The 25,855-nt window shown below is 37.0% G+C and overlaps 1 protein-coding gene across 2 annotated transcripts in view; it reads left to right on the top strand.

The window, feature by feature from the left end:
• LMBRD1 (LMBR1 domain containing 1) overlaps positions 1 to 25,855 on the top strand; it is a 153,971-nt gene that overhangs the window by 50,269 nt on the left and 77,847 nt on the right. For both annotated transcript variants that reach the window (XM_031012196.3, XM_063707694.1), the window contains one exon: positions 25,029 to 25,126. In XM_031012196.3, the coding sequence (XP_030868056.1) occupies positions 25,029 to 25,126 (98 nt within the window). The remainder of the gene's footprint in view (positions 1 to 25,028; positions 25,127 to 25,855) is intronic.

The following is a 25,855-nucleotide window of genomic DNA, read 5'->3' as shown; positions in this document are numbered from 1 at the left end:
GTACAGCATGGTTTATGTGTATTTCCTGTCACACAGAATATTAAAAGGATATATATGCAAATGTGGACACTAGAATTTTTACTGCTTCAAAAGGGACTTTTGTGAATAAAAGGCTCAAATCTCCCTCCTCCCTGAAGAATACAATGACTGCTAGTGTAATTTGAGTCTATTATCTTGATTCCTTTAAAGGGGCAGCAGTTTTATCCACTGTTGTTTTTGCACCATTAGTTTAACTGTAAACACAGTGGAAAGGCACATAACATCTTAGTATCATTATGCAAACAGTTTTGATGTTGTGAATACCCTGAAAGGATCTCTGCAAATCCTAGGGTCTGGAAACCACATTTTTAAGGATCTTCTGTTATATTAATGGAATTTGGGGTGTTTTGTTCTGAGAAGCTGGCAGAAATCAGGCTGCCTGCTGCTTCTCCTTGTGAGCACTCCCCAGCTGTTGATTAGTTATTAATAATCCTCATTAATTGAAGCTACTTACAAAGCAGATTCAGTTTTCTGGAGCTTGTTGAAGTATGAGAGGGTAAAGTTGTTCATTTTCATCCTATTCCCTGCACACCTAAGGACTCTGATCAGGTGACTCCCTCATCTGGGAAGGTTATGCCCGCCCCAGAAACTTTAAGGATTCGTACCTTTTATTTCTTTTGAATGTTTTATTTAGTTCTTCATCTTTTCCTTCCCTCCCTCCCTCCCTTCCTTCCTTCCTTCCTTCCTTCTTCCCTCCCTCCCTCCCTCCCTCCCTCCCTCCCTCCCTTCCTTCCTTCCTTCCTTCCTTCCTTCCATCTCACTGTATTTTGGGCAGGAATGCGGTGGCGTGATCATAGCTCATTGTAAACTTCAACTCCTTGGGCTCAAGCAGTACTCCCACCTTGGCCTCTCAAAGGGTTGGGATTACAGGCATAAGCCACCACCCTCAGCCTACTCTTTTCTTTTATAAAACTGCCCTCGTGTGAGTTTTGAGTTCTGAGTTTTGTTTAATTTTGTATTTAGACCTGCTATGCAGGCTTAGCAGTGACTTCTGAGTTCTGTTTAATTTCATCTTTAAGCCTGCTTTGCAGTCCTTTTATCCCTTATGTTGTCTGTGTTTTAGCCTTTTATCTAAATTGTTTTTATTTCAAATTTATTTTTATCTTTATATTTGGCCTCTCCCTATTTCTACAACCCCTGCATGCATGCAAAAGTAAGAAGTGAGAAAAAACATTAAGTAAAAGGAAATTCATGTAAAAGAAATTAATGAAAGGCGGGGGTAAATGAATTAAAACTATCCCAAACCCTAAGCAGGAATTATTTGAGGCTATTTTTGTTCAGTTCTTCTGTAATTGGCCTATCAATTCCTCATGTTATTAGCCTGTTCTCCCACTGCTAATAAAGACATACCCAAGACTGGGTAATTTATAAAGAAAAAGAGGTTTAATGGACTCACAGTTCCACGTGGCTGGGGAGGCTTCATAATCATGGTGGAAGGCGAGGAGGAGCAAAGTTACATCTAACATGGTGGCAGGCAAGAGCATGTGCAGGGGAACTCCCCTTTATGTAAAACCATCAGATCTCATGAGACTTATTCACTGTCATGAGAACAGCATGGGAAATACCCGTCCCTATGATTCCATTACTTTCCACCGGGTCCCTCCCATGATACATGGGGATTGTTACAATTCAAGATGAGATTTAAGTGGGGACGCAGAGCCAAACCATATCATCCACATAGACTTTCTTCTCTTGACACTAGTTTTCAGGCTATCATCTTGTGTGTAGATGTAAATTGAATCATATAGTTCATAATGTTTTGTGTTTGGCTTCTTCAGTGTGTAACATTATATTTGAAACATCTATATTGATGCAGGCAACAGTACTCTGTTGATTCTTATTACTATATTAACATACCATAGTTTATCCATGCTAGTGTTGATGAAAAATGGGGTTGTTGACAATATTTGGTCTTTTCAAATGCAGCTGTTAAGAAGATATTATATATGTACATTTAAAAGATTTTTACTGCATTGTTTTCCATTGTATGGATGTTCATAGTCAAAAATCCCAGTTTATTAGGTGTTTAGTAGAATTTTTTTTTGCTGTTAAACAATTTTGTAGTAAAAATAGGAGTGAGTCAAACTATACACATATTTAGATGAATTAAGTTATGGAACTAAGGGAGAATAAGATGGACCGGGAAGCTTTTCAGTTCCAGTTTCTATGCCAGACTTTTAGAGCACCTAAGAGAGTTTTTTGGAAGTTTCTCTTCATCCCCTATTGATTAGGTGCTGATAATTTGTATCTGGAAACTTTTTTATGTATTTTGAACTTAGGTTTATCTTAGTGTGTTTTGTGCTGTTAAAATAGAATACTCAAAACTTGGTAATTTGTAAGGAACATAAATTTATTGGCTCATGGTTCTGGAGGCTGGAAAGTTCAAGATGAAGGAACTGGCATCTGGTAAGGGCCTTCCTGCTGTCATCTCATGGCAGAAGAGCAACGGAGGCACACACATCCTTTTATAATGAACCCACTCAGATGATAGTGACATTAATCCACTCATGAGCGGTCACCCTTGCTACCCAAACACATCCCATTAGGCCCTAACTCCAAAAACTACCATATTGGGTAGTGATCATGAACTTTGAGGGACACATTCAAATCATAGTAGGGTTTACAACTCCTAGAATCTAACTTGAGAAGAGTACATGAGACCTTTGAAGTTGACTTCTTTGTGATTTCTCCACCTGTGAAATGGTGATAAAGTAGTACCTACTTCATAATGTTAGGAGTCTGAGACATGTGATTAGTGCTAAATAGGTGTTATTTACTGCTGTTTATTCAAATCAGATAAGAGAACAAGAGAAATTTTCTCTGTTAGTGCAATGATATAGGAAAGTTAATATTGAAAGAACTGACTAGTATCTCATCAAATTTCAATTTTCTTGACACTATTGTTTTGAAAACATCTCTAATAATATATTTCAGTGCTTTTCCAGACAAGATAGAAAGACTGAGACTAATTTTGAGATTTGTTTGATTCAAAATCCTTTTTATAAAATCTTGTTTGATAAGATACAGTTGTGTCCTGTCTCCTGCCCCTTTTCCCCCTTTTTAAAAGAAAGTATTCTTAATTAAAGGGGATGTTTTGTAAGTGGTTTCTGTTAAGTTTGCTCAAGAGATTATCTAGATAATCTCTAGAGACCTAGTAGCCTAAGAATTTGTTTCCAGTTGGAAATACTAAGAAAGCAAATGATCTCTTGGACTTATAACTAGTGTGACTTGTACTTTTTGTCTCTAAATGAACTGATGATTTGTCACATTAATATCATAAACCTTCCTTCACACTCCAGATTTTGGAGATTGAGACATATGTTCTTGGTTTTTCTTCTTATGTTCTTGGTTGTGCCTTTTGAGTTTCCTTTGTTGGTTCGTTCTCTTTCTTCTGACCTTTTGAAATATTTGTATGTCCCACGGGTTAATCCTTGAACCTGTTCTGTTTCAGTTAATCCTTTGGTGATTTTATACCATTGCTCCCTTCTAAATATCACCTATATGCCCAATTCCCAGTTTCGAATCTTTGTGCAGACCTCTCTGGAACTTCACAATCCTATGTCCAACCGTTACAGAACTCTCTACCAAAAAATCAAAGACATCTCAAATTTAACATTTCTAAAGCAACTGACCTTTAATCTGTCATACAGTAGGTTTTTTTTCTTGTAGTGGATAGCAACAAGAAGGATAGAGTTTCTCAGGCTGAAAACCTTAGAGTCATCCTTGAATCTTTACTTTTTCACATTTTGTGTCAAATATGGCAGAAAATTCCCTTGTGCTTGATTTTCAAAATTTATCTAGAATCTGACCACTTCTCACTACCTTTTTTTTTCTGGCTATAATCCTGTCTAAGACACCATTGTCTCTTTTGGGGTTATCACAGAAGTCTGTCTTTTCCACCCTTGTTTTATTCACAATATAGCAGTCAGAGTGATTCTTTAAAAATATGACACTTCTGTTCCTTATCTGCTCAAAACCCTGAAGTAGCTTCCCATGTAATTCACAGGAAATGACAAAGTCATTACTGAAGCCTGCAGGACCTTATGTGATCTGACATTCTTCCCCACCCCACAAACTTCTTTGTTCTCATCTACTATTTTGCTGTGCTAGGCAAACTCTCATGATGGCCCACAATGCTGTCCACCTCCTAATATTCATGCCCTTATGTAATTCCCTCCTTTTGAGTGTGTGCTGGACCTAGAGATTTGCGTCTGCCAAAGAGAATGTGGCTAAAATGATGCTGATGGGATGTCACTTCTGAGATTAGGTAGAAGACAATGACTTTGTCTTGCTTGTACTCCTTGGCTTTTTCTCTTGCTTGCTCATATTAACCAAGCTGCCAGTTTGTGTACTGCCTTATGGAGAGGCCCACATAGCAAGGAACTGATAGCGGCCTCCAGCCAACAGCTAGTGAGGAACTGAATCCTGCCAAAAATGCAGTGAGTGAACCTGGAAGCAGGTTCTTCCCCAGTCAAGCCTTGGGATAACTGCTGCATTGGCTAACATCTTGATTGCAGCCTTGGGAGAAATTCTGAGCTTGGGGACCCAGCTAAACTGTGCTCATATTCTTGACTCATAGAATCTGTCAGTAAATGTTTTTTTAAACCACTAAGTTTTGAGTAGCCTCTTACATGGTAGTAGATAACTAGTACATCTCTCCATCACTGTTATATTAATGTTGTTATTAATGTTCCTTGAACATTTCAGTTTCACTCCTACCTTAGACCCTTTGCTTTATGTTCCCTTTGCTTAGAATGCTTTTCTTCCAGTTATTTACTTGACTAATTTAACTCCTTTAGCCTTTAAATCTTTGCTTACATGTTACCTGTGAATGAGGCCTACCTTCAATCTCTGGCTCATTTTATCCTAGTCTATTTTTTTTCTTTACAGCCTTTAATTACATTCTGATGCATTATATAGTTTTAGTTATGTTTATTGTTTGTATCCCCCTGCTAGAATTTATACTGTGCTAGGGCAGGAATCTTTATCTCTTTTGGTCCTTGATGTGTTTTAAGCACAAAGAACAGATATTGGCACATAGTAGGTACTCAAATATTTGTGAAATTCATGAATTTTTTATTTTCTATGTAATTTAGAGAAACTCACTTGAATTTCTTACTTTGTTAATGAGAGAGAATAATGTGTATTTCTGTGTTGTTAAGATTGAGTGAGTGGGGTGGGATTTCAGCCATGGCCAAGTATGAAAATTGGTAGATTCTCTCACCAGAAAACAAATATGAAGTTGGACAAAACTGAACAGAAAACAACAGCTTCAGTTCTTTAGCAATCAGTGAAAGACATACAACAGTCTGAGAAGTGTTTATGCTTAAAAACTGCTAAGGGACAGTGGTAGTTTCTTGTATTTCAGCCTAGGGCTATTATGTTTCCCTACCCCCAACTTCCAGCTTGGTTATTGCAGAAGATCTGCCAGGGCAGGGTGGGTCCAGGGAGGACCTACAGCTGTATACTGCTGTATCAGAAGGGGACTCTCTCAGTTGGGTGGTGCTCACTTCTAGTGCTATTATTTATGGAAGTGACAATCTTGGAGTCAGGTGAGTGGAGAGGACCCAGGATTCTACTAGCATGGGATTGTGGTCATAATTGGGACAAGCATATGTCTGGCTGAAGCTGCATACATGTGTATTGGAGACTGGAGAGGGCCCAACCTAGTCATGTACTCCTGGCTGCCCTAGAGGCTCTACACATGTGTGTAGGAGACCAGAAAGGAAAAGCCAGGGGCAATTGGCCTGAACTTTTAATACACTCTCCTACCAATATGCAGGTTCATTGGCAAGGAAGGGCTGGAAGTCTTATTGGCTTGAGTTGTTTGAGCAAAGTTTATTTCTGGTTATTGTCTGATTATTAAGCTATATAGACACAGGAGCAATCCCTAGGAAGCCAGGCTTAAAAACAGTAATTTAAATAAATATATATTTTTTTGAGCTGGTATAAAAATTAAAAAAAAAAACACTAAAAAAATCGTTAAAAAAAAATAGACACATCAGCAGTTGCACACTTGTGGAAAACAGATTTTACAGGCTTAACCCTGCCAAATAAGTGAACAGAGGAATTAAAGAGGCAACCTTCAGGAGCAAAAAGCATAATACAGAGTTGCTACAACATATTGTCTAACATGTCCAGTTTCAATAAAATTATAAAATATGCAAAGAAATAGGAAAATGTGAACAATGCTAAGGAAAACAGCATATAGTGGAAACAGTATTTCTAGATGTTAGATTTAGCAGACAAAGACTTCAAAGCAGCTATTGTAAATCAGTTTAAAGCAGCAAAGTAAGCTAAGAATGAAAATAAAGTGTGACAAATAGAGATGTTCAAAAAGGAGATAGAAATGATTTTAAAAATAACAAAATGAAAATTCTGAGATTGAAGAATATAGTAACTGATGTGAAAAATTTACTAGAGGGTCTTACCAGAGGTTTGACATGACAGAAGAAAGAAGCAGTGAATTTCAAAGGTAGATGATCTAATCTGAAGATCAGAGAGGAAAGATTAAAGAGAAATCAGTAGAGCCACAGAGATCTGTGGGTCAGCATCAAGTTTACCTATGTATGTGTGATGGGAATCTCCGAATGAAAAGAGAAAGAAGAGGGCAGGAAAAAAAGTTTGAAGAAATTATGGCCAAAAAGCAATCTACCCATCTAAGAAGCTCAGTGAAGCCCAAGTAGGAAAAACAGAGATACAGACCTGGACAAATCATTGTTAAATTATTAAAAGCCAAAGCCAAAGACAAAAATTTAAAAGCAGCCAAAAAATTACATAACAGCATCTTTATGATTAGTGACTAACTTCTAATGTGAAATAGTGGATACCAGAGGGCACTAAAATGAAAAGGAAAAAAAAAATAAAGATTTCTGTGTCCTCTAAAATCCTCTAAAAATGAAGGTGGAATAGGACATTCCAAGATAAAACCTGAGAAAATTCATTGCAAGAATCCCTTTCTTACAAGAATGCTAAAGGAAGTCTTTAAGGATGAAAGGAAATGACACTAGGCAGTAAACCAAATTCATAGGAAGAAAGAAATCAGAAATTATAATGGTGAATGTTTAATATAAAGGCACTATATTTTTTCTCCTTTTCTTACCTTTGTAAAAGATTTAAGATTGTATAAAGTAGTAATTATAACACTGTAAATGTTGGGTTTAGGGTTTATAATATATAGACATAAAATATATGATGGGAATGGCACAAAGAAAAAGAAGTATTAGAGCTATTTTGGAGCAAGTTTTTTAATAAAATATATTTTGCCTGTATTGTGTGAATATTAATTGAAGGTAAATTGTGATAAATTAAGGTATGTAGTATAATTCCCATAGCAACCACTAAGAAAATGACTCAAAAATATACTTATTTTATGTATCTATAAATATCTATAAAATAAGTCAGGAATTGGTAATGTAGAAACTAACTTTTAATACAAAATAAGGTAGTAAAGGAGAAGCCTGGAACAACAAAAAAGACATAATAAAGTATAAAATGGCAAATGTAATTACAGCCATATCAGTAATTGTTATATTATGTGTAAGTAGTCTAAATACCCCCAATCAAATGAGATTGTCATAGTGGATCAACAAATGAAGATTCGTCAATGTGTTGTCTATAAGAGAAACACCTTAGATTCAGGGACACAAATAGTATATGGTTAAAGAAAAGGTTAGTAAAAGATATCATGCAAATAGTAATTCTGACAGCTGAAATGACTATATTAATATCAAATAAAATAGACTTTAAGACAACGGACATTTCATAATGATAAAATGGTTAATCATTAAAATGACAGAAAAATTATAATTCTGTATGCACCTATTAACAGAGCTTTAAAATACACAAATTCAAAATGGGCAGAATTGATAGGCAAAATAGATAATTCACCAATATTAGTTGCAAATTTGAGTAACCAACTCTTTACTGGTTAGGAAATAATTGTTTTCTGATAGAACAGTTAGAAAATCAGTGAAGGTTGAGAAGATGTAAACAACAATACTGATGAACTTAAAAATGTAGAAAATTGTATCCCAATGGATGCAGAACACAATTGACTTAAAGCACACGGAGAACATTCTTCAGTATAGATTATATGATAGGTTATAAAATAATTATCAGTAAATTTAAAAGGATTAAAAATCATACAAAGTGCATTTTCCAATCATAATGTAATTAAATTAGAAACCAGCAATGGAAAAAAATCTTGGCAATCCACAAGTATTTGGCATTTAAACCACATACTTCTAAATAACCCATGGATCAAGATGAAATCACAAGGTAGATTGGAGAATATTTTGAACAGAATGAAAATAAAAATGTAACATATCAAAATTTATGGGATATAGCTCAAGCAGAGCTCAGAGGATAATTTGCAGCTTTAAACCCCTCTGTTAAAAAAGAATTCTCAACTACCTAAACTTCTACCTTAGGAAAACAGAAAAAGAAGAGCAAACTGAATTTTAAACAAGCAGAGGAAAAATAAAGTTTAGAGCAGACACCAATGAAATAGAAAACAGAAAAACAATAAAGAAAATTCAAACCAAAGTAGGTTCTTTGAAAAAAAAGAAATCAGCAAATCTTTAGCCAGACTTAGGGCATTGGGAAAGAGGGAGAGAAAGAGAAAAAGGATATAAATTATCAAAATAAGGAATGAAAGAAGTGGCGTTACCAACTTTGCAGAAATTAAAAGAGTTACAAAGGAATGTTGAGTAACTTTATACCAACAAATTAGATGAAGTGGATAAATTCCTAGACAATTTTCCAATTGAATCAATTACCATAACTGATTTAAGAAGAAATAGCACTGTAGCAAGCATAGAAGTTGAATTATTTATTTAAAATATTCCCACAAAGAGAACCCCATACCTAGATTTCGTCACATAAGAAATATGTGAAGAATTTCACATATTATGTATTTAAATAATTATACCAATTATATATTTAAATAAGAAATTATACCAATTATATATTTAAATAAGACATTATACCAATTTCTATTTATGTATTATAAATAGAAATTATACCAATCCTTTATCAACCTTTTTAGGAAATAGAGGATGAAGGAACACTTCCCAACTCACTTGAGGCCATTATTTCCTTCATACCAAAATCATATTAAGACATCACAAGAAAGGGAAACTGTGGACTAATATCCCTCATGAATGTAGACACAGAATTCTTAAAATTTTAGGAAACTGAATCCAGCGTCATATAAAAAGAATTACGTAGTATGACAAAAGTGAATTCATCCCAGAAAAGTAAGGTTGCTGTAATATCCAGAAATTAGTTTACTTAACATACATACATAGGACAGAAATGAATGATCATCTCAATAGATGCAAAAAAAAAATTCCAGTATCGATCATTGATTAAAAATTATCAGCAAAGTAGTTACAGAGGAGAACTTCCCAAGCTGACAAAGGATATCTATGAAAAGCCTACAGCTACATTATACTTAGTGGTGAAAGACTGAATACTTTTCTTCTGAGATTAGGAGCAAGATAACTATGTCTGCTCTCAACACTGCTATTTAACATTGTACTAGTGATTCTAGCCAGTGTGATAAGTCTAAATAAATAAATAATTAAATGAATAAATTTACTTAAATATTAATTTTTATTATTTAGTTATTTAAATATTTACTTAAGTAAATACATCCAAACTGGAAAAGAAGAATTATTACTGTCTTACTTTCACAGGTGATATAAGATTCTATAGGTAGAAAATTTCAGGGAACCTATATATGGACAAATACAACCAGTAAGTAAGGTTAGCAGAATCACAAGTATAAGATTGATATGAAAACTAGAAACAGACAATTCAGATGAACTGAGAAAAGCAATTCCAATCAGAAACCATCAAAAAGGGTGAAAAAAGTACTTCACATTTAACAAAAAAGCATAAGATTTCTACACTGAAAACTACAGAAAAATTGCTGATAGAAATTAAAAGAAGATTTAAATAAACAATTCCATATTATGGGGTTGAAAACACAATGCTGTAAAGATGCAATTATGTCAGTTTTCTCTCAAACTGACCTATAAGTTGAATGCAGCCTCTATTAAAGTCACACAGACTTTTAAAAATATTTTTGAAAAACTGACAAGCCAATCCTAAAATTTACGTGGAAGTCAACAGGATTTACAGTAGCCAGAAAACATTTTGGAAAAGAAAAATGACATTAGAGAATTACATCCTCAGATCTCAAAACATAATATAAAACTCAGTAAACAAGACTATATAGTATTGCAGATGGTCAGGCATATAGAGCAATGGAATAAAATTCAGAATCCAAAAATAAACCTTTATATTCATGGTCAATTGATTTTCAACAGCTGTGCCAATTCAGTTTAATTCCATTCAATTAAAAAGTTTTTGCTGGGAAAGTTGGACTATTATATGCAAAAAATGATTTTTTTTGAGCCTTACCTTACACCATACTCAAAAATCAATCATAGACCTAAGCTGTAAAAGTATAATACTTTTAGAAGAAATTAAGGGAGGGGGGCACGGTGGCTCACTCCTGTAATCCCAGCACTTGGGGAGGCCGAGGCTGGCAGATCACTTGAGGTCAGGAGTTCAAGACCAGCCTGGCCAACATGGTGAAACCCTGTCTCTACTAAAAATACAAAAATTAGCTGGGCGTGGTGGCAGGCTCCTGTAATCTCAGCTATGTGGGGAGGCTGAGGCAGGAGAATCTCTTGAACCCAGGAGGCAGAGGTTGCAGTGAGCCAAGATCACACCACTGCACTCTAGCCTGGGTCACACAGCAAGACTCCGTCTCAAATTAAAAAAAAAAAAAAAGAAATTAAGGAATACAATCTTGGTGACCTTAAGTTAGAAAAAGAGTTCTTAGATATGGCACCAAAAGCATGATTCATAGGAGAAACCTTAATAAGTTATACTTCATCAATATTAAATCTTTGTCTTTCAAAAGACACAATTAAAACAAAAATAAGTATAAACCACAGACAAGCCAAACATATTTGTAAATCATGTATAAATCATAAAGGGCTTATATTCAGAATGTATCTTACCAATCATTAATAAAACCATTCAATTAAAAAATAAGCAAAAATTTGAACAGGCATTTCATCAGGGAAGATTTATGAATGGCTTAAAAACCTATAGAAAGATATTCAACATCATTAATGATTAGGGAAATGTAAATTACGTTTTCAATGAGATATACCAGCACATCAACTAGAATGCTGTCTTATTAGTTAAGGCTGCTATAACAAAATATAGAGTGGGAGTCTTAACGAACATGTGTTTCTCATAGTTCTGGAGCCGGCAGATTTGGTTTGTAATGAAGGCCTTCTTCCATGCTTATACATAGCTAGCTGCCTTCTCGCAGTGTCCTCACATGGCATAGAGAGAGAGAGAGAGAGGGAGAGAGAGAGAGGTAACGATCTAGCGCATGTACTCTGGTTTCTTTCTCTTCTTATAAGGACACTAATGCCATCACAGGGGCCCTAACATCATGTCCTCATCTGAACCTAATTACCTCCCAAAGGCCTCATCTCCAAGTACTATCACATTGGGGTTAGGGCTTCAACATATGAATTCTGGGGGGACAAACTTACTGCATAACATTCCACTCCTGGCAGCCCAGAATCCATGTCCATTTCCTATGCAAAATACATTTATTTCATCCTAACAGCCCCAAGAGTGTTAAGTTGTTGCAGCATCAACTCTAAAGTACAAAGTCTTGTCTAAATATTTTCTAAATCAGATATGTGTGTGACCACAAGTAAAATTTATCCTGAGTCATAATTCTTCTCTGACTGTGAACCTCTAAAACCAGATAAGTTATTTGCTTTTAAAATATAATGGCAGTACAGGTATAGGATAGACATTCTAAGGGAAAATTCAGAAGGAAAAAAGCGTTTCAATAAAGTAAAAAACCTAGCAATGCAGATACTATTAGAATTATAAGATAGCTCAAAAATAGTCTTCTTTGGTTTGACCCTATGCCTTCAGGACCCACTGTGGTGATGGTCCTGCCTCTACCATTCTGCGGGGCAGTGTTAAACCTCAAGGCTCTGATGGGTAGGAGTTGTACCCACAAGGCTTCAAGGCAGCTATTCTCTGACATGTTGAAACCTAGACAATCCCCTCCCACCCCCTTTGAAATGAGGATGCAGCCTTGATCTCTTAATCACCTTGGGGACATTCTTTTTATGTCTTGTAGAGTAGTACATTTTCATAGCCAAACAACTTTGTGATCTGGTCCTGTAGGATCCAAGAAGCCTATCAACCTTCCTTCATTTCATCCCATCTTCCTCCCCTTCAGTTCAAACTGGCAGTGTTTCTGCTGGGATGGCTGATTAGGTTCTTCTTGGTTCATATCTTCACTAATCCAATTATCAAATACACCCTTAGTGTTCTCTTCAAAACAAGCTTTTCCATTTTTTTTTTGCAATGTGGATAGGCTGAGAATTTTCCAGATCTTCAAGTTCTGGCTCATTTTGCTTAACAATTCCTTTTTTTTTTTTTCTTTTTTCATTTTATTCTAAGCAGTCAGGAGGAATCAAGCCACTTCTTCAACACTTTGCTTAGGAATCTCCTTAGCTAAATATTCAGTTTCATCACTGGCAAACTTTGCCTTCCACAAAACACTAGAACACAGTTCCCAAGTTCTTTGCTATTTTATAACATTACTTTAAAAAAAATGGTCCAGTGGCATGTTCCAAAGTGACCTCCATATTTTTAGATATGTGTTAGGACAGCAGCCCACTTCTCAGTACCAAAATCTGTCTTATAGTCAGTTTGGGCTTCTCTAACAAAATACCACATACTGGGTGACCTAATCAATAAACATTTATTTCTCACAATTCTGGAAGCTAGGAAGTCCAAGTTGAAGGTCTCAACAACTTCAGTCCTGGCGGAGACCCTTTTCCTTGCTTGTAGATGGCCACCTTCTTGCTGCGTCCTTGCATGGCAGAGACAGAGATTGAACTCTGGTCTCTCTTCCTCTTCTTCTAAGGACACCAGTCCCATGATGGGATCCCACCTTGTGCCTTCATTTAATCCTAATTACCCCCTAAAGAGCCCACCTCCAAATACTATCACATTGGGAGTTAGGGTTTCAACACATGGATTTTACGGGGACACCAACATTCAGTCTGTAACAGGCTGTAATAAGACACACAGACAATACCCAAGTGCTGCCATGTATACAGAGAAACTAGAATGTTTGAATGCTGCTATTGGGAATGTAATATGGTGTAGTTGTTTTGGAAAAACAGTTTGTAACTTCCTTTTTTTTTTTTTTTTGGTAGAGACAGGGTCTCTACTGTGTTGTCCAGGCTGGTCTTGAACTCTTGGCTTCAAGTTATACTCTTGTCTCGGCCACACAAAGGGCTGTGATTACAGGCATGAGCCACCACACCCAGCCATTTGTAACTCCTTTAAAAAGTTAAATTTCCTATATGGTCCAGCAGTTCCACTACTAGGAATTTACCCAACAGGAATGAATGCAATGTCTAGGCAAAGATGTTCATAGTAGCAGTTTTTATAGTAGTCCCAAACTGGAAAGTATTCAAATGTCCAACAACTGGTGAATGTTTAAATAAAATGCAGTATGCCCATACAATGGACTATATTAATATATTCAGCAATCTGAGTTACAAGTCAGCAAATTATGGCATGGCTTCTGTAAACCTGGCTGTGTCTATTTGTTTATGTGTTGTCTATGACTGCTTTGCTACAGCAGCACAGATGAGTATTTGCAACAGAGATGTATAAGCTGCAAACGTGAAAATATTTATTATCTGTTAACAGAGAAAAAATCCCAACCCCTGTGCTAAGTGAAGGAAGCCAGATGCAGAAGACTGTATCTTATATAATTCTATGCATATAAAATGACCAGAAAAGGCAAATCTCTAAAGACAGCAGATCTGTGGTCACCTCAATCTAGGGGTGGGATTGGGGATTATTTGTGAACTGGCACAAAACAACTTTTTTTGGAGTAATGGAAATGTTCTAAAACTGGATTGTAGTGATGGCTATAGAACTTTATAAATTTACCAAACATTATTGAATTACACAGTTATAATTTGTGAATTTTAGGATATGTAAATTGTATATCAAAGTTGTTGGGAAAAGTATCGAATCAGCTAATGTAAGTGAAGATTATAATACAGTTCTGTGTATATTATGGAGAGTCAGTAAAGGATAGTTGCTATTAATATGACTGAAAATCTTAGAGGATTTGCACTTTTATTATTTGATTTTCTAGAGTTGTAATCTTATCCCTAATTCATAGATGAAAAAAATGAGGTTAAAAAGTTATGAAGGACTAAGGCTTATACATTGGAATGTGATTCTTTGTTGCTATACAATTGTGAATTATAGCATGAATTATTTAGCCTTTTGTCTGACCATTTTATTTAACAATTTTTTTTTGTTGTTAAAAAAATGGCATTGCAGTGTAAACCTTGGAATAAATACCATTGAGAAGGGGAAATAACCAAAAATATCCATGGGGAAAACAACTGTTCTTCAGAATACAAAGTCTAAGTTCAACCCTGTAAATGATTTTTATTCTCAAGTTGTATATTCTTAGAACTTACACAGCACGTCTGACTCACTTTGCTATACTGTCAGCAGTTGTACTAGTTATCTACTGTCATGTAACAAATTACCTCAACATTTAGCAGTTTAAAACAGCAAACCTTATTTCAGTTTCTTTGGGGTGAGGAATCCAGATGCACCTTAGTTGGGTGTGCTCGGTCAGGTTCTCTTGTTGGGCTACAAGGAAGATGTCTGGTGGGACTGCAGTCATTCCAAGATTCCGCAAGGGAGAGAGTTGACATGTAAGCTCTCTCACATGGGTTTAGACAGGCCTCGGGTTTTATCTCTCTGTTGGCCTGTAACATCAGTTCTTTGTCACGTGGACTTTTCTATAGGGCAGCTCACAACATGGCAGCCAGGGCGTCTCAGAGTGAGAGAAGGATACAGCAATAAGATGGAAGCCAGTCTTTTTGTCACGTAATCTCAGAAGTGACGTCCCAGTATTTTTGTTCATATTCTGTTCCTTAGCAGTAAGTCACTAGTGCCAGCTCACACTCAAGCTGAGATTACACAGGTCGTGAATACAGAAGCGGGGTTATCAGGAGCCACTTTAGAAGCTGCCTACCACAGCAGTCTTGCAAATATCAACATCTTTGATGTTTACTTGACATATGCTTTTATGCTTAGCAGACTATTTATTGATCATATTAAGTGTGAAGTTTGAGGTAGTCATTTTGAAGTCTCCTGTGTTTTTCCTGATGCCATTTCTTCTATTTCTCCCTTAGAAATACTCTAAATTTAGTTTATGTTAATCCCTTGCTTTGCCTTTCAGTTTTATCATGTTATATTCTTACTTAGTTTTACATTTCTGAACTTTATATGAAATGGCTTGCTTGCTTTCATTCATCTTCATGTTCTAGACATTTATACAGATTATTGAAGAAAGTATAATTTCATTGTGTATGACTATGCCACATATTAATCAGTGTGGACATTTAGTTTTTTGATGTTAAAATTGTGCAATGAACATTCTTGTACATGTTTTCTGTTGTATATGTGCAGAGTACATACATAGGAGTCAAACGGATAGATCATAAGTTATATGCATCTTCAGTATGGTAGATAATGACAAGCTATTTTGCTAAGTGTTTGTACTAATGTAATTCTTATTAGAAGAACATAAGCCTTCTAGTTGCTCTATATTCTAAACTTTGATATTGTCATACATGTTTAGTTTTTGCTAGTCTGGTGAGTGTGAAATGAGAGTTCACTAGTCTATGTTTCACTTATTTGTAAATGAAGTTGTATGTTTTTAAAAAATTTGTTGGCTTTTTCAGTTTTCTGCTTAAAGTAACTTTCAGTTGGGTTGTGTTCTTATTAAGAAATTTTTAAAAGATAATTTGAGTAGTACATACTACGATTTTAAATATTGTGTCTTTTCCTCACTAGAATTAAGTCTCATGAGAGGCTTCTGTGTTTTGATTTAGCTGTATACCTCTTCCTAGAATGATGGTTGAAACATACTCAGTAGGTATTTGTTAAATGAATACATTTAAAAGGCACCTTTTCTGTATCTATTAAGATACAGAAGTATCTATAAGATATCATATAAAGCTTTTTTGTTTATTTTGGTTTATTCTTTCAAGTGGTATATCATGTATTACATGGCTAGATTATACTTAAACTAATTTTGCATTCCTAGCATAAACCTAAATTGGCCATCTTGGTGGTTTTTTTTTGGTTTGTTTTTTAAATGTATTTTTGGATTTGATTTGCTGCTCTCTTAATTGGGATTCTTTTAAAAAATCAATTTGCAGGTGAGACTGGTCTGTAATTTTTCTTTGTCTTATTATTCTTGTCAGGTGTGAGTATTAAGACTGCTAGCCTTGTAAAATGAGTTGAAAAGTCTGTCTACATTTTAGAGAATGCTGGGGACCAGTGAGCACTTATGTTTCTCTTCCTCCTATAAAATATATACTTGTTACCAGTAACTAAGAAGTAGAAGTGAGCATAGAAGTTTACACTATTATTCCTAATTCAGTATTGAGTAGTTCATTTATTAGTAATTTTGAGTGGTTTGTTACTCACAAAACTTTTGCTTCTTACCTTGCTTACTGGTTTATAATTCTTACTAGACATCTGGGAGTACTTCCACTGTAGGATGAAATAATGGTTCCCTTCAATTAGAAGGTATGATTTCTACCAGGCCACTTTGATCTTATTCCAGTGAATAGTTACCATATCAGATGGAGTGATTGACCCTATTAGGGGAAGTAGGGTTGCTGCTACACAGTTAATGCAAGGAGAAGTATATCTTGAACCCATGGGATTTTCTGTGGCACCTGATGATATTATCATGTTCAGTGGCAAAAGTTAGTTGAGATCTGTTATGCCTACCCTTCACAGACAAGATGACCAAGGGCTTGGAATAGCTCAGGAATAAATATTTGAATTTGCCCATTTCTAGTACCAAATTCTGTTTCAGGAATTATATGTGGCTGCTATTAGCAGTTCAGAAGTTCCTGGTTTAAATAGCCATATAGTATTTCAGTCTCACTTAAAGTAAGTATGGAGATAGGCTATCCAGGGCTGGTATGGCAGTGCCATAACATCATGAGAGTACTAAGTTCATTCCTTCTCTACTCTCCATCCTTAGGACATGATTTCCATCTTAAGGTCACCACAGATTTTAAAATGGTGCTAGAGTTTAAGCCATCATGTATCAGTTTCAAGTAGGCTGCAGTAGGAAGGGGGAAGGTCAAGAAAGGGAGTGCCAGCTGAAAGGAAATGGGTATAGATATGCAACTATCAGTCTTGACTCAGGAGTTTTTCAGCTGGGTAAATAGATAATTTTAGAAGGCTTTTAGAATTCCCAGAATATCTTTATACTTTGACCTCTAAAACAAAAAGCTTTGTAATGACTAATTATTCTGTCACAATATTGACTAAGTTTTTCTTTGTCATTGTGTTTTGATGTAAATGTTAGCTATTTTCATTGGTAGTTGGGAAGGATACGTTTAAAAAATTCTTTTTTTTTTTAAATTTTCTCATAAGCAAATTTTTTTTTTTTTAATTGATCATTCTTGGGTGTTTCTCACATAGGGGGATTTGGCAGGGTCATAGGACAATAGTGGAGGGAAGGTCAGCAGATAAACAAGTGAACAAAGGTCTCTGGTTTTCCTAGGCAGAGGACCTTGCGGCCTACCTCAGTGTTTGTGTCCCTGGGTACTTGAGATTAGGGAGTGGTGATGACTCTTAAGGAGCATGCTGCCTTCAAGCATCTGTTTAACAAAGCACATCTTGCACCGCCCTTAATCCATTTAACCCTGAGTGGACACAGCACATGTTTCAGACAGCACCGGGTTGGGGGTAAGGTCATAGATCAACATCATCCCAAGGCAGAAGAATTTTTCTTAGTACAGAACAAAATGGAGTCTCCTATGTCTACTTCTTTCTACACAGACAAAGCAACAATCTGATTTCTCTATCTTTTCCCCACATTTCCCCCTTTTCTATTGGACAAAACCACCATCGTCATCATGGCCCGTTCTCAATGAGCTGTTGGGTACACCTCCCAGATGGGGTGGTGGCCGGGCAGAGGGGCTCCTCACTTCCCAGAAGGGGCCACTGGGCAGAGGCGCCCCCCACCTCCCGGACGGGGCGGCGGCTGGGCGGAGGCTGGCCCCCACCTCCCTCCCGGACGGGGTGGCTGGCCGGGCCGGGGGGCTGCCCCCCACCTTCCGGACGGGGTGGCTGCCGGGTGGGGGCTGCCCCCCACTTCCCAGACGGGGCAGCAGCCAGGTGGAGGGGCTCCTCACTTCCCAGATGGGGCGGCTGCCGGGCGGAGGGGCTCCTCACTTCTCAGACGGGGCGGCCGGGCAGAGACGCTCCTCACCTCCCAGACGGGGTCGCGGCCGGGCAGAGGCGCTCCTCACATCCCAGACGGGGCGGCGGGGCAGAGGCGCTCCCCACATCTCAGATGATGGGCGGCCGGGCAGAGACGCTCCTCACTTCCTAGACGGGATGGCGGCTGGGAAGAGGCGCTCTTCACTTCCCAGACTGGGCAGCCGGGCAGAGGGGCTCCTCACATCCCAGACGATGGGCGGCCAGGCAGAGATGCTCCTCACTTCCCAGACCGGGTGGTGGCCGGGCAGAGGCTGCAATCTCCGCACTTTGGGAGGCCAAGGCAGGTGGCTGGGAGGTGGAGGTTGTAGCTAGCCGAGATCATGCCACTGCACTCCAGCATGGGCAACGTTGAGCACTGAGTGAACGAGACTCCGTCTGCAATCCCGGCACCTCAGGAGGCCGAGGCTGGCAGATCACTTGCGGTTAGGAGCTGGAGACCAGCCCCGCCAACACAGCGAAACCCCGTCTCCACCAAAAAAATACGAAAACCAGTCAGGCGCGGCAGCGCGCGCCTGTAATCGCAGGCACTCGGCAGGCTGAGGCAGGAGAATCAGGCAGGGAGGTTGCAGTGAGCCGAGATGGCAGCAGTACAGTCCAGCTTCGGCTGGGCATCAGAGGGAGACCTTGGAAAGAGAGGGAGAGGGAGACCTTGGGGAGAGGGAGATGGAGAGGGGGAGGGGGAGGGAGAGGGAGAAAATTTTTAACAATTTAAAAGTCTAATGTATCCAAGTTAATTTTCATGTGAGTTATAATTTAATGATACATGGCTTTTAAAAGGTAGATTGTTGCTTCGTATATGTTTAAACATCTTAGGAATTACTATGTATTCTTTGGTACAGTTTTTGTCCATGACCTTTAAGTGGCTCTCTATTCACTTGTTTTTTGCTAGTTCTCGATAAGTTGTTTTAAAAAACCAACTTGTTTCATGAGTTTAATTTCGCTCAATTTCTATGGGCATGAGGCTTAAAAATTTTTGCTTAATGTGTTCTTTGATGTTAGTGGGTCTGTTAAACCAAAAACCTGTTTATCTTTTATTTGCTAGTAGCAATCTTTTAACAAAAACATTTATAAGTAAAATCATATTTTATAGAGATGTTAGGATATGAGAGTGTCATAACTTTAGAGTCAAGAATAATTTGCCTTTGAAAATGGCTGTGAGTTTGATGTAGAACTTTTAAGAAAGCAGTTTTTCCTGTTTCATGAGAGTGGAGGCAGCAATATTTTTTCCCCCATTTACAGATATATAAACTCAACTTGACATTAGAACTGATCATATGATAAATGTTATAAAATAAATGTTCATTTAATTCTCTCTTTACAGTTCAACATTTATGGACTAAAAGAAGAAATCTTTATAAAGGACACTGAGAAAGAACAGTCAGATTATTAGAAGATAGCTTAGAAGGTTGTATCAGGGAAACAAATATTTAGAGCAGTTTTAAACCTATTTTGAATCATTGACTACTAGAGGGATATTATATTCTGTTGAAAATTGTGTCTGTTCTCCACTTCATTTCCCCAGATGTTGATTGCTAAAAACTTTTGTGGGCACTTTTACCAGCAACATGGGAATTTTGGTTGCCATACATCTTTTAAGTCAATAGCTGCCCCATTTTTTTTGACTTCTCAGATTAGTGTTGTCCATTCTCAAACTTCCTTATGTTCAATCGTAGAAAGGTAGTCTTACATCTGGGCTTGTTTTAGTCAACACAAGGTCTATGAGATTCATCTGTTTCTCATGTTTCTTTTTGATTGCTGTGTGATCGTCTTTTATGTGAATCTATCACTCAGTTTGCTTATCCATCCGCTTGTTGATGATCATTTGGATCATTTCCAGTTTTTGATCACTGCATATAATGTTTCTCTGAACATCATTCTTGTAAAAGAGTTAATGCAGCAGACCTAATATTGCTGAATGCTTGTATGTTTTCAGGGAGGTCCTGCTTGTGTGGCTTACCTTTGACTAACTCCTAGGAACTTAGCCCTTGGTGTGTTCTCTATGTTACTAATTGAAAGGTGGTTTTGTACAGCTGGATGTGGAACCATGCACTACTGGCTAGTTTAGATTGTGCAAAAACATGATTTTTGGAGAATTCTTGCTTTCCTTTTTGGAGTCTGTAGTTTTGGTAATCAAAGCTGGTCACTTAGGCAAATGCACTTGTTTTGCAAGTCTCCAATAAGTGCCCTGGACTCTGCAAATCAACCAAGCTTCTCTGGGCAGAGGTCCTTTTACATAAGTTGTTATACTTTATTGCTAGAGGAAGAAAATTGTTGGGTCACATGATAGGTATGTGTTTAACTTGATAAGAAACTACTAAACAGCTTTTTACAGTGTTGTACCTCACTCCTACAAGTAAAGTATGATAATGTTAGTTGTTTCTGCATTCTTGTCAACACTTGGTATTGCCAGTTTAATTTTAGCCATTTAGATTTACTTTGCATTTTCCTGATGACTTATGGTGATGAGCATCTTTTAAAATGTACTTGTTGGCCAATGTGTATATTTTCTTTTTCTTTCTTTTTTTTTTTTTTTTTTTTTGAGATTGAGTCCTGCTCTGTCGCCCAGGCTGCAGTGCAGTGGCGCGAATTGGGCTTACTGCAACCTCTGCCTCCTGGGTTTAAGCGATTCTCCTGCCTCAGCCTCCTGAGTAGCTGGGATTACGGGTGCTTGCCACCATGCCTGGCTAGTTTTTTTGTATTTTTAGTAGAGACGGGATCTCATTATGTTGGCCAGGCTGGCCTGGAACTCCTGAACTCAGGTGATCTGCCTGCCTCGGCTTCCCAAAGTGCGGAGATTACAGGTGTGAGCCACCATGCCCAGAAATTGTGTATATTTTCTAATGTGAAGTATTGAAGTCTTCGCCCATTTTTTTAAAAAGTTGTCTTTTTATTGAGGTACAGGAATTTGTCTTATACATTGCTATGCTAATTAAATATAATGGTAACTTAGGTGTTCAAAAGATTGTTTATCACACAAGATTAGGAGCACCAGAAATGCTTATAAAATAGTCATTAGGCTGTTTGGCTATCTAAAGGCCAAGCCCACCAAGTAACAGACACAAGTGGCATACTCAGGCTGAAGCTAAACCTTACTCCACCTATCAGTTTATCAACCAGTTTTTGTTGTGAGGCTGTCAGCCTACTCAAGTCTGTTGTGCTAATTCAGTTTTCTTTTTCTATTTTACACAAATTATTTTATTTGATTATTTTAATCCTAATATTGGCATGGTATTTAGGGTGATTTACAAATGGCATTTTGTATTTAAGTTTTTAAAGCTTTGGAATACCTGTTAACAATTTTTTTTTTTTTTTTTTTTTTTTTTTTTTACTTTAAGTTCTGGGATACATGTGCAGAATGTACAGGTTTGTTACATAAGTATACATGTGCCATGGTGGTTTGCCGCACCTATCAACTCATCATCTAGGTTTTAAGCCCTGCATGCATTAGGTATTTGTCCTAATGCTCTCCCCCCGCCTTGACCCAACCCCCTGACAGGCCCCAGTGTATGATGTTCCCCTCCCTGTGTCCATGTGTTCTCATTGTTTAACTCTCACTTATGAGTGAGAACATGAGATGTTTGGTTTTCTGTTTCCTGTGTTAGTTTGCTGAGAATGATGGCTTCCAGCTTCATCCACGTCCCTGCAAAGGACATGAACTTATTCTTTTTTATGGCTGCATAGTATTCCATGGTGTATATGTGCCACATTTTCTTTATCCAGTCTATCATTGATGGGCATTTGGGTTGGTTCCAAGTCTTTGCTATTGTAAAGAGTGCTGCAGTAAACATATGTGTGCATGTGTCTTTATAGTAGAATGATTTATGATCCTTTGGGTATATACCCAGTAATGGGATTGCTGGGTCAAATGGTATTTCTGGTTCTAAATCCTTGAGGAATCGCCACACTGTCTTCCACAATGGTTGAACTAATTTACACTCCCATCAACAGTGTAAAAGCATTCCTCTTTCTCCACATCCTCTCCAACATCTGTTGTTTCCTGACTTAATAACCATTCTAATTGGCGTGAGATGGTATCTCATTGTGGTTTTGATTTGCATTTCTTATTGACCAGTGATGATGAGCTTTTTTTCATATGTTTGTTGGCTGCATAAATGTCTTCTTTTGAGAAGTGTTCATATCCTTTGCCCACTTTTTGATGGGGTTGTTTATTTCTTGTAAATTTGTTTAAGTTCCTTGCAGATAAATGTTTATGTCTGTTGGCTGTTAGATTTGCAATAGAAATGTTAAAACTCACTACTCTTTGGTTTGTAGTAGAAACACCAATATTCATTGCCCTAAAAGATTTATTGTCACTATTAGTTGCTCATAATATTAAAAGCCTGCATAAATTTCATTAAATGTCTATAGTGCCAAATTCAGTATGTTGACAGACATTTTGTGATTGCTAAGTATAAATTAACTCTGCGCCTCTGTTGATTATTTAGGGTCCTATTTGATTTGAGTTTCTTTTATCTGTATTGCATGTAGTAGGGCTGTTTCATAAGTGTCCTCCAGATAAATGAGGTAGTGCTAGCAAATGTTAAGACAACTCTTTAAAATCATTTCTTCCAACACAATAAGTAATTTAGATTTTATTATACATTACTAACATGCATTTTTCTGTATTTTTTTTACCATCTTAACCATTTCAAGTGTACTATTCAGTGGTATTAAATATATTCATAATATGCAGCCATTGGTGCCATTCATCTCCATAACACTTTCCATCTTGTAAAATTGAGCTATACCTTATTAACAGTAACTCTCTATTCTGCCCTTCCTCTCTCCTTCTGACAACCACCGTCCTACTTTCTGTGTCCTTGATTTTGACTACTCTCAGTACCTCATATAAGTAGAGTCATATCGTATTTGTCTTTTTGTGACTGGCTTATTTCACTTAGCGTAATGTCCTGGTTATGCTAAGTTCATCTGTGTTGTAGCATATAGCCATATATCATTTCCTAACTTTTTTTTTTTTTGAGACGGAGTCTCTCTCTCTCGCCCAGGCTGGAGTGCAGTGGCGCGATCTCGGCTCACTGCAAGCTCTGCCTCCTGGGTTCATGCCATTCTCCTGCCTCAGCCTCCCGAGTAGCTGGGAATACAGGCGCCCACGACCACGCCCGGCTAATTTTTTGTATTTTTAGTAGAGACGGGGTTTCACCGTGTTAGCCAGGATGGTCTCGATCTCCTGTATACCACATTTTGCCTCTCTATCCATCCATCAATGGACACTTGGGTGGCTTTCATGTTGTAGTTACTGTGAACAATGCAGTTAGGAACATGGGTGTACAAATAACTCTTCGAGGGTCTGTTTTCAACTCTTGTGTGCATACACCTGGAAGTGGAATTGCTGGATCATATGTAATGCCATTTTTCATTTTTTTAGGAAACATCGTACTGTTTTCCACAGCTGCTATACCATTTTACATTCCCACCAGCAGCACACAGGGTTCCAGTTCCTCCACATCCTTGACAACACTTGTCATTATTATTGTTTTTTGTTAGTAGCCATCCTAATGGGTCTGAGATGGTAACAGCTGCTTTCTTTTATAAAGGAATACAATGATTATCATTCTGTAATTGCTTTATATAATTATACTGGTACTATTATTTTTCATGAATATGTACAAACAAATGAATGTGAATATACAGATTTTAAAACAGGTTTCTTAGGCTTAAGTCTCAAATGTTCCTTATTCTGTTTTTATTGTTAAAGTTACTGTATCTTTGGATTAACTTAAGCTCTGTATTGAATTTAGATAAATATTTTGACTGACTGCCAGTTAAAAGTATGTCAAATCTAACATTTTTTTTAAAAAAAGCAGATAAATAGTAATTCCTATCAGTTAATGTTGAATCTAATTTTGAATATAATCTAAGAATTGAAAACAGGGTCATGAAGAGCTATTTGTCCTTCCATGTTCATAGCTGCATTATTCACAAATTGCAAAATTTGGAAGCAACCCCCGTGTCCATTGATGGGTAAATAGAGAGTCTAATTTTACTGTTCTACTATTCTTTTTACCTTTTCTCTATTTTGATTTGTGTAAGATTGGTTATATAATACTGCATATTTTTTTAAACTTGAGATGAGAAAATTATTTATATCACAAAGACAATATTATTTATAGCTGTTTCTTTAACTTGCTGGAATAGCAAATGTTGTGTCAAGTGTACTCAAATTTAAGTTGGAATGAACACAAAAGTTAAAGTTCATTTAAATGGGATGTTTTATAGGATGTTCTCAGCATTGTAGTTAGTACAGAGTAAGAGCTCATATGTCAGCTGCCACAATTGTTCTTGACCCAGTTATTACTATTGTTAGAAATTGCTGTAAAGTTAACTTGAATTATGGGTTGTTATTCTGATAATACTGTTGATTTCTTGGGACATGGGACAGAAAAGGCTATTTGGGCATCATGTACTATATAGAAAGAGTTATGAGAAGAGGGAATCAGATAGGGGAGTGAATTTGTTAAGTGACTATATATACATATAGATAGATAACCATAATTAAGTACATATGTATTTAGTAAAGCTCGGTTTATTATTTATTTCCACAGCTTTATATTCTGTTATATTGTTCTGTGTGTTCTTCTGGATCCCTTTTGTCTACTTCTATTATGAAGAAAAGGATGATGATGATACTAGTAAATGTACTGTAAGTATCTTTATTTTAGAGGCCTTAGTTTAGGAAAGAAAAATAATATTTCCTGCTTTTTCAGAGAAGGAATGACTGAATTTTTTCTACAGCAGTGTTGTCTAATAGAAATACAATGTTAGCTAAATTAAAATAAAAAGAAACAGTTGAAATTAATTTAATTATACATTGTATTTAGCATAATATATTCCAAATATTATTTCAAATATAGTCAAACTATTAGTGAAATATTAAGTTTCTTTTCTTCACACTAAGTCTTTGAAATTTGGGTTGTTTTTTACACAACAATTCAAGCTAGCCACATTTCAAGTGCTTTCTAGCCACATGTGGCTTGTAACTATTGTTTTAGACAAAGCAATTCTAGATCAGGCATACAAAATTTTTTCTGTAGAAGGCCAGGTAGTAAATAATTTAGGATTTGTGGGCTATATGGTCTCTGTCTTAGCCACTCAAGTCTGCCATTATAGTGTTAAAATTATCCAGAGACAGCGAACATTTTATGATCCAGTAAAACAGAAGATGAATCAGATGTGGCACACTGAAGGTAGTTTGCTGGCCCCTGTTCAAAAGCATAAAGAAGGAGCACTTGTAGGTTGTTCTTACTAATCCAGGGTAAGGCTGACTTTTTTTTTGGCCAGGCGCTGTGGCTCACGCCTGTAATCCCAGCACTTTGGGAGGCCGAGGCGGGCGGATCACCTGAGGTCATGAGTTAAGAGACCAGCCTGGCCA

This window comes from Gorilla gorilla, chromosome 5 (genome assembly GCF_029281585.2).
Source record: "Gorilla gorilla gorilla isolate KB3781 chromosome 5, NHGRI_mGorGor1-v2.1_pri, whole genome shotgun sequence".
Classification (NCBI taxonomy): domain Eukaryota; kingdom Metazoa; phylum Chordata; class Mammalia; order Primates; family Hominidae; genus Gorilla; species Gorilla gorilla.
This window is presented reverse-complemented; position numbering and strand designations above follow the sequence as displayed.